General features: G+C 38.3%; 1 protein-coding gene across 2 annotated transcripts in view; it reads right to left on the minus strand.

Moving 5' to 3' along the window:
- The window catches only part of FMN2 (formin 2), a 378,878-nt gene that overhangs the window by 317,709 nt on the left and 40,472 nt on the right, over positions 1-20,697 (minus strand). The window contains exons 2-3 of one of the 2 annotated variants that reach the window (XM_077901498.1): positions 20,495-20,661; positions 1,679-1,723 (exon numbers count right to left, since the gene is read on the minus strand). In XM_077901498.1, the coding sequence (XP_077757624.1) occupies positions 1,679-1,723; positions 20,495-20,661 (212 nt within the window). The remainder of the gene's footprint in view (positions 1-1,678; positions 1,724-20,494; positions 20,662-20,697) is intronic. The other variant, XM_077901499.1, reaches the window with a different exon arrangement.

Below are 20,697 nucleotides of genomic sequence, written 5' to 3' on the forward strand. Positions count from 1 at the left end.
TTATTAATATTCAGTGCATATCCAGGAAAAGAATACAAAAAGAAATCATGACAGAAAAGTTGGGCTAGGTCGCCCATTTTAATAAAAGTCCATCATACAAATTCAAAATGAATTCTGAGTCACTCAGCACAGTTTGCCAAGTAGATGATAAAAAGTACCAGTTGTAAAAGCCGAAATAGATATCTCTAATAGCTTAATACTCTCAACTGAGAAAAAAACAAATCATGAAGAAAGTATGTCACTGCCTTAGAAAGTATGACTGCCAATAATGTATTTTTAGAAACTGATTTTTCTAAACTTCAATTAACTTTATGGTTGGAGACTACTTTAAAATCCACAATGTACTGGTGGTACTTCCTCTAAACTCAGAAAATTCTATGGAGAAGGAATAAACAATTAGTTACCCTTACCACTTTTATAACAACACTCTTGAATTCAGCCTAATTGGAGGTGGGGTGGGGGATTCACCTGTTTTATCTTCTTTTTCTTAAAAGTACTCTTTATACCCAATGTGGAGCTGTAACTCACAAACCTGAGATCAAGAGCCCCACTCTTTACCGCCTGAACCAGCCAGGAACCCCAATTTTTGTTGTTTAAGCCACCAAATCCGTGGTATTTGTTGTTGTTGTTTTAATTTCTCTTTACTTTTTTAAGTAACCTCTACTCCCACTGTGGGGCTTGAACTCATACCCCCTTTTATTCTTAAATAACCTTGTTTTACCTTCTTAAACAAAATAAACAAAAGCACATGTGTTAGAAATTTACTAAAATCACATATCAGATCAAAAAATTCAAATAATCTTAAAATATACATGCTTAAACTCAACTGTGTAAAACTTGGACACTGATTACCACAGGATCCAGTCATAGAACCATTCACTGAATAGTAACCAGGGACAGATCACTATACATTGTCAGGATAAAAAGAATGTAACAGAACACATTTTAAAATAATGGAGTCCAGAGAAATAACAGTGTTTAAAATATATAGTAAAGTCCTCTAATTCACACTGAATTGTATGACTACAAACATGGCAGACATAATTTAACACAACACATAATCAATCTCGTGGTAAAGAAAGGTTAGTGTGGCAATTTTTTTTAAAACCATACAAATGTACAGCTTGCAAAGAAAGAAATCAAGTAGGAACTTCTTGATACAAACCCGCTTATTATATTCTTTGTGAAATAAATCTATTTTATAACTAAAAATAAATTTAAATTTAAAAAATGTCTTTTGGAGAAAACAAATAATAATAAGCACATTTTTTCCTTGTTTATATTTATTGACTGGTCCCTTCAATTTTTTATTGAATTATCCAATCAAAATCAGACTTATTCCATGTGGTAGAGTTCTTTGAAAGAGGAGAAATGTTGTTTAGCAAACAAATCTCTGCCTTTTTGGCTTCTCTATCTTAGGAATGCGGAGTGAAACAGAGGTCCTTATTCTTTGGGGAGGTGTTACAGAAAGCCATTCATTCATGCCACATTATCTGTAAAGTATGCCAGACATTCACACACACAAACACTGAGAGCTAAAGCAGCAAATATGTAAGTTATCTGCCAAGATATGAGTATAATACTTCTCAGAACAAAAGACAGCATGTAGTCAATATGAAGTGGTCATGAACACAGGACCAAGTGGACATGCTGGCTTCCCTTCACAGTTTGTAGTTACCTCTCCATAGGTTCTCCTACTCTCTCCATCTCCATTTGACTTCATCTAAAAAGAGTGGAGAGGGCAGGTTGGGGGGAAAATATGGTAATTAGAGCAGTAAAATCATGAGTAGCAAATGGATTAAGAAAGAAGAATGACAATAAGCCCAGAAGCAGATATCCAACAGAGTCAATTCTCAAGCCAACTAATTTCTGAGCAAATCCATATTCCATCCCATTCTCTATCTGCTTTCCCTCCAGGTGTTTAAAGATTATTAAACAGGGGAGCACCAGTGTGGTTCAGTGGGTTGGGTGTCTGCCTTCAGCTCAGGTTATAATCCCAAGGAGTTGGGATTGATCCCACCATTGGCCTCCCTGCTCAGTTGGGGACCACTCCCCCCAGTTCATGATCTCTCTCTCTCTCTTTTTCTCCCTCTCTGCTTCTCTCTCTCTCTCAAATAAATAAGTAGAATCTAAAAAAAAATTATTAAATACAGATTTTAGGCAAGATGGAGGAAGAGCAGGGGTCCTCCTTTCATCTGGTCTCCCAAATTTAGCCAGATAAATTTCAAACCATTGTGAAAAATCTATGAATTCAACCTACGATATAAAGAAAGAATCACTGGGTGCTACAGGGAGAAAAGTGAATGCTTTTTGCAAAGTAGGAGTCCAGAGAAGAGAAAGGGAGGGAATATATCAGAAGATATATAGCTGGGGGAGGGAGCCTTTGCAAGCCTGCTGCAGGAAACTAATACAGCTTTAGGGTGCACTATCAGGTGCACTATCAGGTCCTTTAGAAATCTGCTCATGAGACAGTATTCCCTGTCTGAAAAATGCTTAGTGGAGAAACAGGGCAGAATCACAGGAGGGGCAGTGAGGTCTCAGTATTCCCAGTGGCACAGAAAGAACAGGGGCACCCCGGAGAAAGCTCAACCTGTGCCATAAACCGCAAAACACCATCCATCCCGGTCCCAATAAAGGACTGGAATGCAGCAATCTTCCAAGAGAGGCAGACTGGGTAGCACTACAGCAGGTGAACATTCTCCAACCCACCACCCAGCAGCAGATAGAAGCAAGCTATGCTGCACTTCCTCCAGGAGAGGTAGAGCTCGTAACTACATAAGACTAGGAAACCTGGGACGCCTGGGTGGCTCAGCGGTTTAGCACCTGCCTTTGGCCCAGGGTGTGATCCTGGAGTCCCGGGATCGAGTCCCGCATCGGGCTCCGTGCGTGGAGCCTGCTTTTCCCTCGCCTGTGTCTCTGCCTCTCTGTGTGTGTGTGTGTCTCTCATGAATAAATAAAATCTTTAAAAAAAAAAAAAAAAGACTGGGAAACCTCTCACACCACCTGTTACCTTTCAAATTGTATGAGTCCTTGCCCCCATGACTGACCCCAGAGGGATCTGAGGCAGTGCAGACAAAGAAACCACAGGTAGCTACAGGCTGGAAGGTCTTGGCTTGGAGGCTGGAGATCTGGATGCCACCATTTTTTTTTCTCCTTTCAACCTGCAGAAGCTCAGCCTCCAAGGAACAAAGACCTTACAGGGCAAAGAGCTTACACGGAGCCTGACCACCAGGCAAGGGACAGGGCATCTCCACCCTGGCCGAGACAACTGAAAATCAGTGGAACAGGCCCATCCCCCAGAAGACCAGCTGGAAAAACAAGCAAACAGCAAGTCTACTGATCAAATAGTACTGGAAACCTCCAGGACTGAGGGGAAATAGTATATAGAAATCGAGACTTTTTTCCTTAAGATTTGTTTATTTTTCAGGGTAAAAATTTCCCATATTCTATCGTTTTCATGTCTTAACTGCAATATTCTATCAAAACTTCATTTTTAAGTTTTTTCCTTTTTGACTTTCATATTTTTTATAATTACATGTCATAGATAAATTCTTCATTTTTGGCTTCCTTTCAATGTATTCAATTTAATTTTTGTAGATACATTTAAGTTTTGGGGGCATTTTGGATTTTCTGTTTTGATTTGTTTCACATTTCTGGAATTTAGTACCTTCTAAACTATATACCAAAATAGATTCAGAACCAAGTGGTGCACCATGCTGGTCCACTCTGTGAGATTATATTCTATCTTCCTATCCACTCTGCCCCCCTCTTTTCTCTTCATGTTTTTCTTTGTGTTGTTGTTGTTGTTGTCATCTCTCTATGTAAGTTTTGGTTCTTAACATAAATTTAGAATTTACAAGCCTTCTAACGTACACACCAAAATACACTGAGAACCAGATGATCACCATCTTGGTCCAATCTCTGAGACTATATTCTCTCTCCACCACCTCTGCCTCCCCTCCATTTTTTCTTTTTCCCTTTCATTGTCTGTTTTCCCCCCTTTTATTTCTGGCCCCTGAACACTTTGGTATTGTCTAGAATGTATTTTACTTCGGTTGTGCTTGATATTTTTGACACTGCTGACTCATACAGCTATTCTGCACTGGACAAAATGACTAGAAGGAAGAATCTCAACAAAAGAAATATCCAGAAGTAATACTCTCTGCCACAGATCTAATGGATATGGCTTTAAGTAAGATGTCAGAGATACAATTCAGGATTAAAATTTAAAAATTACTGGTGGCTCTTGAAAAAAGCATAGAAGACTCTGGAGAGTCTCTTTCTGCAGAATGCAGATCTAATCACAGCAAAATACAAATACTTTAATTAAGATACAGTCTAAATTGGATGTTCTAACAGCTAGGGTTAATGAGGCAGAATAAGGAGTGAATGACATAGAAGACAAGTTGATGGAAAGGAAGAAAGCTGAGGAAGAGAAAAACAACTAAGAGCCCATGAAGAGAGACTTTGGGCATTAAGGGATAGTTTGAAAAAGAATAATATTCATCTTATTGGGATTCCAGAGGACATGCAGACAGAGGAAAGACCTGAAAGTATGATTAAACTAATCATAGCTGACAATTTACCTAATCTGGAAAGGCAATAGGCATACATATCCAAGAGACAGAGAAGACCTCCCTAAAATAAAGAAAAAAAAAACAATCAACACCTCGAAATATAATAGTGAATTTTGCAAATTTCAGAGATAAAGAGAAAATCCTAAAAGCAGCCCAAAACAAGAGATTGCTAACTTATATGGGGAGAGATATCAGATTAACAGCAGACCTTTCGACAGAGATCTGGCAGGCCAGAAAGGACTGGCATGATATATTAAGGGTACTCAACAAGAAAAATATGCAGCAAAGATATTTATCCAGGGGATCCCTGGGTGGCTCAATGGTTTGACGTCTGCCTTTGGCCCAGGGCACAATCCTGGAGTCCCGGGATCAAGTCCCACATCGGGCTCTTGGCATGGAGCCTGCTTCTCCCTCCTCCTGTGTCTCTGTCTCTCTATCATGAATAAATAAATTTTTTTAAATTTATTTTAAAAAAGATACTTTATCCAGCAAGGCTGTCATTCAGAATAGAAGGAGAGATAAAGAGCTTCCAGGATAGAAAGAAACTGAAAGAATATGTGACCACCAAATCAACTCTGCAAGAAATACTAAGGGAGACCCTGTAAGTGAAGAGGGGGCCCAAAGAAACAATCTGCAGAAACAGGCTGTATAGGTAACAGTATGACAATAAATTCATATCTTTGAATAGTTACTCTGAACATGAATAGGCTAAATGGTCCACTCAAAAACCATAGGATATCAGACTGGATAAAAAAGCAAGACCCATCTATATGCAATCTACAAGAGACTCATTTAAGACCTAAATAAACCTTCAGATGTAAAATGAGTGGTGTGGAGAAACATTAGCATGAAAAAGGGCTTCAAAGGAAAGCTGGGGTAGCAATGCTCATATCAGAAAAATTAGATGTTAAGCAAAACACTATAATAAGAGATGAAGAGGGACACCATATCATACTCAAAAGGTCCACCCAGCAAGAATACTTAACAATTATGAATATTTATGCCCTAATGTGGGAGCAACCAATTATTTCAATCAATTAATAACCAAAGTAAACAAATACATAGATAATAATATATTAATAGTAGGAGACTTCAACACTCCACTCTCAGCAATGGACAGATTTTCTAAGAAGATCACCAAAAAACAAGGACTTTGAATAACACACTGAACCAAATGGATTTCACAGATATATACAGAACTTCCCATCCTAATGCAACAGAATACACACTCTTCTCAAGTGTACATGGAACTTCCTCCAGAAGAGACCATATACTGAGTCACAAATCAGGTCTCAACCAATACCAAAAGATTGGCATTATTCCCTGCGTATTTTCAGACCACACTGCTTTGAAACAAGAATTCAATCACAAGAAGCAATTTGGATGAAACTCAAATACTTGAAGATTAAAAAACATACTACTAAAGATGAACAGGTCAACAAAGAAATTAGAGAAGGATTAAAAAGATTCATGGAAACTAAAGAAAATGAAGACACAACTGTTCAAAATCTTTAGTATACAGCAAATGTTGTCCTAAAAGGGAAACACATCTCAATACAAGCCTCCCTCAAAAAAAAAAAAAAAATGCAAATATCTCAAATATACAAGCTAAATTTACACATAAAGGAGCTGGAGAAAGAACACTAAAGCCTAAACCAAGCAAGAGAAGAGAAATAATAAAGATTACAGCAGAACTCAATGAAATGGAGACCAGAAGAACTGTAGAACACATCAATAAAACCAGGAATTGGTTCTATGAAAAAATTAATAAGATAGATAAACCCCTAGCCAAACTTATTAAAAAGAAAAGAGACAAAACTCAAATTAATGAAATCATGAATGAAAGAGGAAAGATCACAACCAGTACCAAGGATATAAAAACAATTTTTAAAATGTATTATGAGCAACCATATCCCAAAAAATTAGGCAATCTGGAAGAAATGGATGCATTCCTTGAAATCTACAAATTACCAAAAATGAAACAGGAAGACATAGAAAATCTGAACAGACCCATAACCAGCGAGGAAAACGAAGCAGTCATCAAAAACCTCCCAAGAAACAAAAGTCCAGGGCCAGATGGCTTCCCAGCAGAATTCTACCAAACATTTAAAGAAGAAACAATACCTATTCTACTAAAGCTGCTTCAAAGGATAGAAATGGAAGGAATAGTTCCAAACTCATTCTATGAGGTCAGCATACCTTGATCCCAAAACCAGACAAAGACACCACTAAAAAGGAAAAGTATAGACCAATATCCCTGTGAACATGAATGCAAACATTCTCACCAGATACTAGTGAATAATATCCAAAAATACATTAAGAGGATTATTCATCACAACCAAGTGGGATTTATCCCTGGGATGCAAGGGTGGTTCAACATTTGTAAAACAATCAACGTGATAGATCACATCAATAAAAGAAGAGACAAGAACCATATTATCCTCTCAATAGATACAGAGAAAGCATTTGACAAAATACAGCATCCATTCTTCATTAAAACCCTTCTAAGTGTAGGGATAGGAGGAACATTCTACATATCTTAAAAGCCATTTATGGAAACCCGACAATGAATATGATTCTCAATGGGGAAAAATGGAGAGCCTTTCCCCTAAGATCAGGAACATGACAGGTGTCTACTCTCACCACTGTTATTCAACATAGTACTAGAATAGGCCTAGCCTCAGCAATCAGACAACAAAAGAAATAAAAGGCATTCGAATTGGCAAAGAAGAAGTCAAACTCTCCCTCTTCTCAGATGACATGATACTGTATATAGAAGACCCAAAAGAGGGGGACCTGGGTGGCTCACTGGCTGAGTGTTTGCGTTTGGCTCACGTCATGATCCTGGGTTCCAGGGATTGAGTCCTGAATCGGGCTCCCCACAGAAAGCCTGCTTCTCCCTCTGCCTATGTTTCTTCCTCTCTCTGTGTCTCTCATGAATGAATAAACAAAATCTTGAAGAAAAAAAAAAAAAGGAAAAAGAAGAAGACCCAAAAGACTCCACCCCCAAATTGCTAGAACTCATACAGGAATTTAACAACATGGTAGGATACAGAATCAATGCAAAGAAATTTGTATTTCTATACACTAGCAATGAGATTGAAGAAAGAGAAAAATTTTTTTTTTAATTAATGATAGTCACAGAGAGAGAGAGGCAGAGACACAGGCAGAGGGAGAAGCAGGCTCCACGCACCGGGAGCCCGACGTGGGACTCGATCCTGGGTCTCCAGGATCGCACCCTGGGCCAAAGGCAGGCGCTAAACCGCTGTGCCACCCAGGGATCCCGAAGAAAGAGAAATTAAGGAATCAATGCCATTTACAATTATGCCCAAAACCATAAGATACCTAGGAATAATCCTAACCAAGGAGGTAAAGGATCTATACTCTAAAAACTACAGAACACTTATGAAAGACATTGTGGAAGACATAAAAAGATGGAAAAAACATTCCACACACATGGATTGGAAGAATAAATATTGTGAAAATGTCTATGCTACCCAGGGCAATCTACACATTCAATACAATGCCTATCAAAATACCATCAACGTTTTTCACAGAACTGGAACAAATAATCCTAAGATTTGTATGGAACCAGAAAAGATCCCAAATAGCCAGAAGAATGTGGAAAAAGAAAACCAAAGCTGGGGGGATCACAATGCCTGACTTCAAGCTACACTATAAAGCTGTGATTATCAAGACAGTATGGTACTGTCACAAAAACAGACACATAGATCATTGGCACAGAATAGAGAATCCAGAAATGGACCCTCAACTCTATGGTCAACCCATCTTTGACAAAGCAGGAAAGAATCTCCAGTGAAAACTGACAGTCTCTTCAATAAATGGTGTCAGGAAAATTGAACAGCCACACGCAGATAACTGAAATTGGACCATTTTCTTACCATACACAAAGATAAATTCAAAACGGTTGAAAGTTCTAAATATGAGACAAGAATCCATCAAAATCCTAGAGGAGAACACAGGCAACAATCTTTTTGATCCTGGCCACAGCTATTTCTTGAAAGACACATCTATGAGGGTAAGGGAAACAAAAGCAAAAATGAACTATTGGGACTTCATCAAGATAAAAAGCTTCTGCACACCAAAGGAAACAGTCAACAAAACTAAAAGACAACCGACAGAATGGGAGAAGATATTTGCAAATGACATACCATCACATAAAGGGCTAGTATCCAAGATGTATAAAGAACTTATCAAACTCAACACCCAAGAAACAAACAATCCAGTCATGAAATAGGCAGAAGACATGAATGGATATTTCTCCAAAGAAAAGATATACATGGCCTACAGGCACATGGGAAAATGCTCTTTGTCACTTGCCATCAAGAAAATACAAATCAAAACCACCATGAGATACCACCTTACACCAGTGAGAATGGCTAAAATTAACAACACAGGAAACAACAAATGTGGGAGAGGATGTGGAGAAAGGGGAACCCTCTGGCACTGTTGGTGAGAATGCAAGCTGGTACAGCCACTCTGGAAAACAGTGTGGAGGTTCCTCAAGACGTTAAAAACAGAGCTACCTATGACCCAGCAATTGCACTCCCGGGTATTTACCCCAAAGATACAGATGTAGTGAAATGATGGGACACTTGCACCCCAATGTTCATAGCAGCAATGTCCACAATAGCCAAACTGTGGAAGGAGCCATAATGTCTTTCAATAGATGAATGGATAAAGAAGATGTGGTATATATACACAATGGAATAGTACTCAGCCATCAGAAAGGATTTATACTTACCATTTCCATCGATGTGGATGGAACTGGAGATTATTATGGTGAGTGAAATAAGGCAGTTATCACATGGTTTCAGTCATATATGGAATATAAGAAATAGTCAAAGTGTCCATCAGAGAAAAGGGGGAAACTGAGTGGGGAACAATCAGAGAGGAAGACAAACCATGAGACTCCTAACTCTAGGAAACAAACAAAGGATTGCAGAGGTGGAGGCGGGTGGGGGGGTGGGGTAACCGGGTGATGAGCATTAAGGAGGGCACATGGTGAGATCAGCACTGGGTGTTATATGTTGGCAACTGAATTTAAATAAAATATATAAAAAAAGATAATTATACATATGTAACTTTTGTCCATTCAAGATAATTCATTAAAGCATAAGGCTTTTCTTACAGCCCTCTTCATGAAATCAAGGTATTTTTATTGAAGGGCTATACCAGGTTCTATGATAGAATAGATAGATAGAATGATAGAATCATTCTCTTGAAAGAGAATGATTAAAAATAAAAATTGGTAATATTTACTGGGTACTGATTATGTGCCAGGAATTGTGCTACGCTTTATCAATCTTATTTAATATTCAAAGCAACTCCAAAGGTAGGCACCATTATTGCACATGAAAAACTTGAATCTACAACCGTCAGGGCAGCCTGGGTGGCTCAGCGGTTGAGCGCTGCCTTCAGTCCAGGGCGTGATCCCAGAGACCCAGGATTGAGTCCCGCATCAGGCTCCTTGCATGGAGCCTGCTTCTCCCTCTGCCTGTGTCTCTGCCTCTCTCTCTCTTTCTCTCTTTCTCTCTCTCTGAATAAATAAATAAAATCTTAAAAAATAATAACAATAATCTACGACCTTCAGTAAATATCCTAACCTCTTAAGTGGAGTAGATGACATTGTAATCCAATCTAGGACTAGGGCCTGCTCTTAACCACTCTGGGGAACCCTGATGCCTATGTTTACTATAGATCTATAGACATAGAGACAAAGCATTGCCCTGATCAAAGGGACACCTTTACATAAAATAAGTTGCATTGGGGCATTACATCAAATTATAACACGTCTATTAAGAGAGAAAATTCAGACTTAGATGGTTAAAGAAGGTATCTCAGAGGGATCTCTGAACATCATTCTATTTAAAAAAATAAAAAGTAGAACTTAACTGGATAATAATAGTTGGGGAACAGAAGCAGTAGTACTCACAGAGCTCCAGAGGTGAGAGAACATATAGACAATTGTGAAACTGATAGCACTTCAGCATCATAAAAGACAAAATTTGAAGGAACAGAAAGGAAGTGCGTCGTGAGCTAGAAAAACATGGAAGACGTGAAGGCTAGAGGCAAATCACGGAAGTCCAAGGAACTGGCACTTCATTCTGATAGAGAAACCACTAAGGGCTTTATGCAGGATATACATTGCAGTGTTTCTCAACTATTGGCATTTTGTACTGGGAAATCCCTCGTTGAGGAGGGAAGATGCCAGCTGCAGCCCTCCCCCACTGTGGCAACCATAAATGTCTTCAGACATTGCCATATACATCTGGAAAGGAACATGGCTCCAACAATGAATTCCTAGGAAAGCATAAGGAGACCAGACTGGAGACCAGTAATGGGCAGATCCAAGAAGATAATTAAAAAGGTTGATGTGATAAATCAAGCAAGTAAGAACTGAACTAAAAGTTCAGTGAAACATGGCCTTGTAATATAGCCCTCCATAATCATCTAGAGAATATTCCTTGTTCATTCTGTGCAAAATCCTCTGCATCTTTGAAATCCATATCAAGCAGTAGTGTCATCATCCGCTCTTAATGCAAAAACTGACTAAACTCCACAGGGACTTCTACTCCTGGAGGACTATACGGCCTGGTCCTGTGATTGCACCTCAATACCTACTCCTCCACAATTCGGTGAGACACTGAATCCAAACCAATACCATCATAGCCTCAATTCCAATGACAATGCACATTGCCTTCCACAGACTGGACTTTGGAATCAATAGAACAGCTTCACCTCTGAATTCTTAAATCCCAGTATCTTCTGGCCTCTCATGAATCCCCTCCCAGTACACACCTATTCTTCACTGTCCTTAAGAATTTTAATCTTAATTACACTCTGTCTTAATTTACTACATCTGCTTATCTTTTAAGCAACAATGTTGATGCTAGTAACATCAGCTCCTTCACCCTCTGGGAATTGCCAACCATCATGTCCCAAATAACCACACATTCTAGATGTCCACGAATTATTATCTTCCCTAAAACTTATTCCTTTATTAATATTCCGCCTCTTTGTGGAGTATCATCATCCATCCAGAGGTGCCAATCAGAAACCAAAGAAATCATCTACTCCTTTACTTCCCAATACCTAATCAAATGACAAGCCCTGTCAATTCTAAATTCTAAATATTCTCCATAGCTGTATCCTTCCATCTGCACTGCCTGTTTGAGTTTAGGCATTTTTACTGATCACCCAGACACTAAATTTTACATTTCTTCATTCTCCACTCTGCCATCAGAATGATTTTTTTATAAATGCCAATCTGTTTATATAGCTTAACTACTAAAAAATTATTTACAAATATCCCCAAGGAGCGCTTGCTTCAGCAGCACATATACTAAAAATATCTCCAAAGTGACATAAATATCCTTGTTTTTATGTTTGTCCTCCTCCCACCTATCATTCTCCCAATTTATACTCCAGAATAATTACAAACTGTAGTCACCTACATCTGTATACCTCACACATAGGCTTCTCCGTATCTGGCTGATCCCCGCAGCCAATTCCAAGTACTCTTGAGTCTCATCCCAAAAGTTATCTCCTGAGGTACCAAAGAGACACATTAATCCTCTCCTTTGCTCCCCCCGCTATACATTTCTCCACTAAACTCCAAATTTGATTATGATTTGTGGTAACAGTTAACATACATTGAACACTAACTGCATGCCCCATAAAGTGCAAAATGCTTTACTTGTATTCATACCTTCTTCTTATTTAGAAATTTACTACATCACTGCTCATTTTACGGAAGAAACAAACTTTGAGACACTAAGCCATTTACCTAAGTTAACACAGTAAGTGGGAAATCCAGCACTCAAATCCAGGACAGTCTGACTACAGAACCCTCTTCAATCACTATAGTCTAATAATTTCTTTGCATATATTATTTTTCTAAAGTGGCTATAAATCAGTTGAGAATAAAAGCTTTTCTTTCTTTTTTTCTTTTTTTCTTTTTTTTTTTTTTTTTTTTTTTTTCATTTATCTGTCCCCAGTAGGGGCAGGGCAAGAGAAAAGAGAGGAGCTGAAAAAAAACAAATAGAAATCATAATTACATATCAAGAACCTGATCTAAATTAGAAGAGGAAGCTAGTAGGTATCTTAGTCCATTCAGGCTGCTATAACAAAATATCACAGTTTGGGTGGCTTATAAACAGAATTTATTAGCAGAATTTATTTCTCACAGTTCTGGAGCTTGGAAGTGCAAGATCAAGGAACCAACATGATCTCTTTATCTGGTGAGAGCGTTCTTCTCAGTTCATTGCTGGTACCTTCTCACCATACCCTGACATGGTAGGAGAGACAGCTGTATGGAATCCCCCATTCATGAGGACTCCACCCTCATGATCCAGTCAACCTCCCAAAGTCCTCATCTTCAAACAACATCACTTTGGACCTAAGGATTCCAATCTATGAATTTTGGACACAAATATTTCAGACAACAGCAGTAGTCTTCAAGAAAAATTGACAGAACTCCACTAAATGGTAAGAATGAGGTACAAACTCAAAGATTTGAGAATATAGAGGAAAAAAGAAAGAAAGGTATAGGTTTCTTCTCCCAAAATAAAATAAAAGGCAATCAAAAACTTTGTTGTACTAGATGAGGGCTCCCTGTATAAAAAAGGGATAAATCCAATGTAAACTGAACTACACTGAACTAAATATCACTTTTAAGCAAGTGATTGTTTCTTAAAATAACAGAATCCATTGGAACTTAACCCCAGGAACATCCCTGTTTGAGGGATCTGGGGGCTGTGATATTGAGGTATTAAGAAAGAAATGAAATTAGAGCACAATATTGGCTCCGCAGGGCAATAGTCGTAATGTGCCTATAGGTTTTCAACTCTTAAACTAAAATTAAAAATTAAGGGACTCCTGGGTGGCTCAATGGTTGAGCATCTGCCTTTGGTTCAGGGTGTGATCCAGGGTCTGGGGATCGAGTCCCACTCTAGGCTCCCTGTGAAGAGCCTGCTTCTCCCTCTGCCTTTGTCTCTGCCTCTCCTTCATGAACAAATAAAATCTTTTTTAAAAATAAAAATAAATTAAATTAAAACTTAACCTTAAAAATATACTTTAGGATCAATGTGTTCTTGGTTTAAGCTAGAACAGTTGAGGTTTAAACTAGGTAGAAGGGAAGGCGACAGTCTAATTGTATGAGGTGGGTGGGACTGCAGCAGACATTATCTGAATTGATGAGACAACAGCAAAATAACCTGAAGCATATTAGTTAAGGTTAAAGGGAGAATTATTATAGGGAAGTTAGAAGAGTATTAACTATACTGAAGGAATGGGGAGGGGAAGTGTTGAGAAATACCTAAATCCTAATCTGTGACAGCCCAAAGGCAATAGCAATGTTGCTAACCAAAATGAATCAGCAAACTTAAAAATATCAAAGTCAAAACCAGAAAAACAAGAATAAGGAGAACCAGGCTGGGATAGGACTGGAGTGGAGGGGCCAGGTGAGGAGCAGAGTTGCTTTTTAAGAGGCAAATGTAGTATCTTAGACATCCCTTAAGTCCTTAAAATTAAACAAACAAAAACTAGAATAAAACTGAGAGAAAGGATTATAGTTTCCAACCTATTGTTGTCACCCCACTTCTCATGAGTTTAGGCAATGATTACCTGAGTATGGAATAGATGTAAAATGTGCCTACAAAATGAATCAGTAAATGAAATCTATTTACTACTGACTCCTATGTTAAGATTAGATAAGTCTGCAAGGAAAAGAAATGTTCAGCTAAAATAATTTAAAAAGCTGGTTGGAAAATTAAGTACAATTTTAATATCACAGGTAAAAACTTCCTGAGAGTTAATACTCTACACAATGTTTCAAGAGTAGGGATAGCCCGAGTAGCTCAGCAGTTTAGCACCACCTTCAGCCCGGGGCCTGATCCTGGAGACCCGGGATCTAGTCCTACGTCGGGCTCCCTGCATGGAGCCTACTTCTTCCTCTGCCTGTGCCTCTGCCTCTTTCTCTGTCTCTCATGAATAAATAAATAAAATTAAAAAAAAAAAAAAACAATGTTTCAAGAATAAAAGTAGAACAGTGATATATACATGTGTTGTATGATCATATGATCGTGTGAGTGTGTGTGTGTATGTGCTCTTAGAGCTGAAAGATGTGTCATGGCTCTTTTTGATTCTCAGTAAAGGATGCGTGTGGGCTTCACTACATAGCGTCCAAGTGTTCTTCCTACTCTGGAAAAAAGTTGGATTCAAATACAAATGCTCATTTCTATTCACTTAAGTCTTCATTCTGGCTACTGGTGACAGTGAGCAGAGTACATTCCATTAGTTTTCTGGTCAAGACCACTATTGGTTTTGATTAATGAATTAGTTTTCCAACAGGTTCAGGATCAGGTTTCCTTTATTCCTTTTAGCCTAGACTTTTATGTCTTCTTCTCGTTAATTCTGGCCCTGCTAATATACTCATCTAAACTTATGTCTATTTATATATATAGCAAGAAACTCCCATCCATCTGGTAAGCATAGGGATCACTGCATATTTAGTAAAATTAGCAAATCTGCCAACCCCAAAAAAGCCCAGCATCCAAAAATGTTCTACTAGAAAGACATTTAAAATCAGTTCTAGGGGTGCCCGGGTGGCTCAGTCAGTTGAGCAGGCCACCCTGAGTCTCTGCACAGGTTGTGATCTCGGGGTTATAATAGTGCCCCGAAAAAAACAAACAAAAAAAATAATAATAATAGTGCCCCGAGTGGCTCTACACTCAGCACAGAGTCTGCTTGAGACTGTCTCTCCCCTTTCCCCTCCCCCATGCTCTCCCTTTCTCACTCTCTCAGGAAATAAATCTAGATAGATAGATAGATAGATAGATAGATAGATAGATAGATAGATAGAATGAATCAGTTCTAAAGGATTAAGTAGGTATAATCATCTACTCCAGCCAAAATCTTTGGGCTTGATTTTTCATGTTATAAAGAGATATTGTGATATCTAACACAGTGATGACTGAAGAAACCCTAGAAGAGCTTGTTAATGGATAATCAACAATTATGTGAAATAACTGTAATTTGCTGGACAACAGCCACTGATGAATATGACCCAGAAAAACCAATATGAATAAAAGTATTCAAAAGAAGGGGTGCTTGTGTAGCTCAGTCAGTTAAGTGTCCAACTTCGGTTCAGATCATGATCTCAGGGTCCTGGGATTGAGCACAGATCGGGATCCTGGATCATTGGAGAGTCTGCTTGTCCCTCTCTCTCTGCCCCTCCTCCCACCCATGCTCTACCTCTCTCTCTCTCAAATAAGTAAATAAAAGTCTTTAAAAAAAAAAAGTATTCAAGAGAAAATGAATCTTAAGGGACCATAAACTGGACCTACTCTTGCAAAATAATCTCCATCTCACACCTAACAGACAATGAGCATGGGCCTGTGGTCAGCCACAGGGTGAGGACTAGCATATCTTATTCACAGGTAGCAGGGCAGTGACCCAAAAATGCAAATTAAAGTTGAGTCTTGAATAACTCAGGTTTGGACTATGTGGGTTCACTTATATGTGGATTTTTTATAGTATAGTAAATGTATTTTCCTTCCTTATGATTTTCTTAACATTTTCTTTTCTCTACCTTACTTTGTTGTAAGAATACAACATGCAATACATATATAAAATGTGTTAATCGACTGTTGGTGCTATTGGTAAGGCTTCCAATCAACAGTAGGTCATTAGTAGTTAAATCTGGGAGAAGTCAAAAGTTATATGTGGATTTTTTACTGTGTAGGGGGTTGGCGACCCTAAACTTCATGTTGTTCAAGGGTCAACTGTGTGTCATAATAACAAAGGTTTTGCTATTTCTTAGGATTTATAGTAAACATTTTCAGGAGAGATATTTTTCCTCACACTTGAGAAATGACTAGAACAGACTTCAAAAAGAAAAAAGTCTTTCCTCATCACAAGAAATACCTTGAGTTACAACTAAACAATACAATCTACTAAGCAGTTTTATTAAGCGTGTGTTTTCTCTTATTAGAAATTATCTAGCTTTAAAAAAAAAAGAAAAAGATATGATCTAGCTTAGAATTCTGAGATATAAAACGAAAAGAAACAAACAAAGCAAGAGGCAAATGTGAGCATACTACCAGAGAATACGAAGTAAGGTGATAGCTTTTGGGTCCCCAGATTAGTAATGGAAATGGAAAAAGATAATGGACAATGTTATTATGCCCTTAAAGGAGTCCAATCTTTCTTTCTGTTATGAAGACATGGCAATGCAAAGAAAGGGCGACCAACCCTTCTGATGGCTGAAATGTCTTTGAGTATCATGGCCCTAATTTTGATTGGCTAATAAAGTCAACATCATTCCACAAGCAAAAATCAAAAGTTTATGTTTGTCAGCTTATATGCTCAGTATTAGTTTTCTAAATTAACAGAATTTTACTCAAGAAAAGTATATCCTTACAATATTTTCCTCCTAAAATGGACTTGTCCTTTCCATTTCAATAAATGTCACAACCAGCCACACCACTATTTAAAATCAAAAACCAAGAGGTTGTAGTTGACTTCCCAACTCACTAGAAGTCCCATCAGTTCTGCCTCCAGAATCTGTCCCACACCTAAGAACTCTTCTCTAACTCTCATCAGCATCCCACCTCAAGCTACTGCCACTGTCCCTCACTCCACTACTACAATCGCACACCTGGTGTTCCTGCTTCTACTTCCACCCTTCTATTCCATTACCCAAAGACCAGACTGAGTCATCCATGTAAAGTATGTTCTTTCCCTGCACAAAACCTTCCAAAATCTCCTACTTAAAAAAAAAAAAATTTCTTTCCATGGCTTTCAAGACTACATATTCCAGCCCCAGGTCCTTTCTGCCCTCCTCCTGTGAAACTTCAGCTACATAGGCACTCAAGCTGTGCCTTGATTAGGTCATGCCTATGCTCTCCCCAGGCCCTTTGTATTTGCCAAGTAACTTCATAGAATGACCTTCCTTCAGACCTCCCATCATGGATCCTTAGTGAGGCCTCCTCTACATTCACCCTATCATATTACTAGGGTTTATTTCCTTTATAGCATTTATTACAATCTGATGGAAATTCATGATCTATGCTCTTATTTGTTATTGATGTTTTGGTTTTTGGTTTTTATGTGTCTCTCCCCACTGTGATAAGGATATAAATCTCAGGAGAACAGAAAACTATTTCTCAAAAAAAAAAAAAAAAAAAAATCTCATTTCTCTTCCTCACTAATGCAACACTGCCTACAGAATGTAGTTAGTATTTGTGAATGAATTAACATTATCACTCACAGCTCTTTGCCTTTTAGGGTTCTTGAAACTTCAACCAAGTTAAAAGATGAAGAGAAAATGTCAAGTCCTTCCATATTTTCTATAGCATTTCTAAAGCAAAATGTTAGGCCCCAAAAATGAATGACCTAACATGGAACTAAAATCAAAAGCGTTGAATGAAGAAGGCTAAGCGATAAACTGGATCAGTAAGACCCCTAAATCAAAACCCTTTGCTACTTTAGTTATGTGTATAAATGGAGAGAGGAGAAGGGGGAGTGGATCAAATGCTCTCTGAGAAGGGAACAAAGTTGGGGGTGGGAAGAATGCCAGTTATGAGTTTAGTCCCATATGGTGCTCTGTCTCAAAGGCAACTGTCCTCAAGAGAATTTCTGGTTAGAAATCCTCCCAACAGCAATTTTCTGGAAATCAGCAGAGAGACTAATTATCAGAAACTTATCTCCATACAAATAAATGCATTCCTCCCCATTCCACCAATACTTCAGTCTACATAACTCCTTGTAATGCTACTTCTGAGTTTTGAAGAAAATCCTTAACTACGCGTACAGCAAATGCACAGTTCTGTGACTGAACTGCTGCTTAAGTATATGGAGTAACATTTCTTACTACAGGGCCTTTAATTTCATATTTGTTTTGTGTTTAGTTTGGCAGAGGGAGTAAAGATATACTACAGAGCCAGTAAAGAAAGGAGAAAATGCAAACCTATAAAGTTGGAGGAAACAAATTTCTCATTCTGATGAAATTATTTCCTACCATATTAAGGAATTTTATTTGTTGTTTGCTTTTCCCTCTTCATGCCACACCCGTCTTCCAAATAGTAAACGATGGAAGGAGTTACTACTCTAACACAAGAGGTGGGAGATAAGAAGCAGCCAGTTCAGTGATTTTTTAAAAAAAGAAGGTATACAATTACTCTATTCTTTTCATTTATTTCAATTTCACATTTTTTGAATGATAAAACTGTTTACATCTAAACTTTAAGAGAAGAAAATGCAATCAACTTGGGAATAGTTTCAATCAAAAGGCAAGCTTTAAAAAAAAAAAAAAAGGCAAGCTTTAGACATGCCTAGGGTCTTCCTTTGTCTATACCACATTGATTTTAATTCCAAATTGCAAATTGATATATTTTCTAGAATATAGCTCTACAACACTTTTAGCGCAACACAGTCCCCAGGTCTTGTGTCTATAATAACACATACATCTCTCTCACACACACACACACACACACACACACACACACACAAAAGGAAAAAAATTAAATTGTCCAGTTCTTCCCACAGAAGAGAAAGATCTACCTAGCAGTAATTAGCTATGTCATTTTAAAATACTTAAATAAATAAAAAGATCTTAAGCAACTTTCACAAGTCACTGAGGAAACTTCTTTCACATAGGAAGAAGTATCAAGAAGATCTCACAATATTTTCTATGATTAATTCTAATACTGAAGGGAGATCAAGGAAGAACATAGGTCATAATGTATGAAGAAGAGGAGGAAGAAATACAGGACACATAGACATATTATTATTTACTATTATACCTTAATCTCAGTTGGGACTCATCGTCTTTCAAAATTCACCAGTGTCTCATTCATTGGTCAACAGTACATATACTGAAGGCACAGAAGAAGGGTATAGTCAGAAGCAAAGAACAACTGCAACTAACCCATATGGTTGAGAACCCATTACTCTGCCTTATAAATACTGGGCTCCACACAAGTGAGCCAACTAGACCTTCAATTTTTATTGAGAAAATCATACAGAAGAATTCTTATATATCTGGGTTTTATTTTCTTTTTAAGATTTTATTTACTTATTCATGAGAGGCATATACAGAGAGAGAGAGAGAGAGAGAGAGAATGGCAGAGACAGAGGCAGAGGGAGAAGCAGGCTCCATGCAGGGAGCTCAACGTGGGACTCAATCCCAGGACTCCAGGATCAGGCCCTGGGCCGAAGGCAGGCACTAAACTGCTGAGCCACCCAGGGATCCCCTATATCTGGGTTTTAGATGCAGACTCAACACAACTACCAATATCACACATGTACCACATACCTGAGAAAGATTAGCAATAACCTGGCTTGAAAATGATAATCCAGCTGTGCTGATATTCATTAGGAATTATATGCCTTTTGGATTACTGCTCTGCAATAATCACTATTCTCTTGGTGAATGGGAGCTAGGGAAGAAGCAGACAGCGCTGCTTCATACCAATAGTTAATAACAGATGAGCTATGATCGCACTGAAATAGTGTTCTAGGTGTCCATGGAAACCAGAGGCCTACAGGGAACAAAGCTGTAGCCCTATGGTACTGCTTCTGAAGTAATGTCCACAACCAGCAAAGTCAGCAGTCCTGAATTATAGACACTTTAAAATCATCACTGATTAAAACAGGCTGGAAAACTGTCAAGAGTGTGGCCATCTGTTAAGAAAAGGAGGTTTGGCCAATATACTTAAGATTATTCAAGGAAAGCGTAGACACCGACATGCTTAGTTGCTGAGTGGTGGAGGAGAGAATGGCTTGCATCACATGTTGGTTTTTAAATTATAGAGTGATTGGGCACACACTTCACAGTTGCTTTTTTTACTGCAATCTGCCTCACAGACAGAGAAGTAAATGTTCCTACTTACATCAAACGGAGCTGAACTTGATTGGGCATTTCGATCACAGGGTTCCCTGAAGCAGTCACTGAAAGGAAGTAGAAGGCCCATAGCAATAATCCGGGAGCAAAACTTCTCTGCTTCTTCTGGAGGCCCGTTCTCCTGCTGGCTGAACAACTTCTCCAACAGAGTTCGCCCTGCAGATGAAACAGTCATTAGGAAGGAACACTGGC

This window comes from Canis aureus, chromosome 6, assembly GCF_053574225.1.
Source record: "Canis aureus isolate CA01 chromosome 6, VMU_Caureus_v.1.0, whole genome shotgun sequence".
Lineage (NCBI taxonomy): Eukaryota > Metazoa > Chordata > Mammalia > Carnivora > Canidae > Canis > Canis aureus.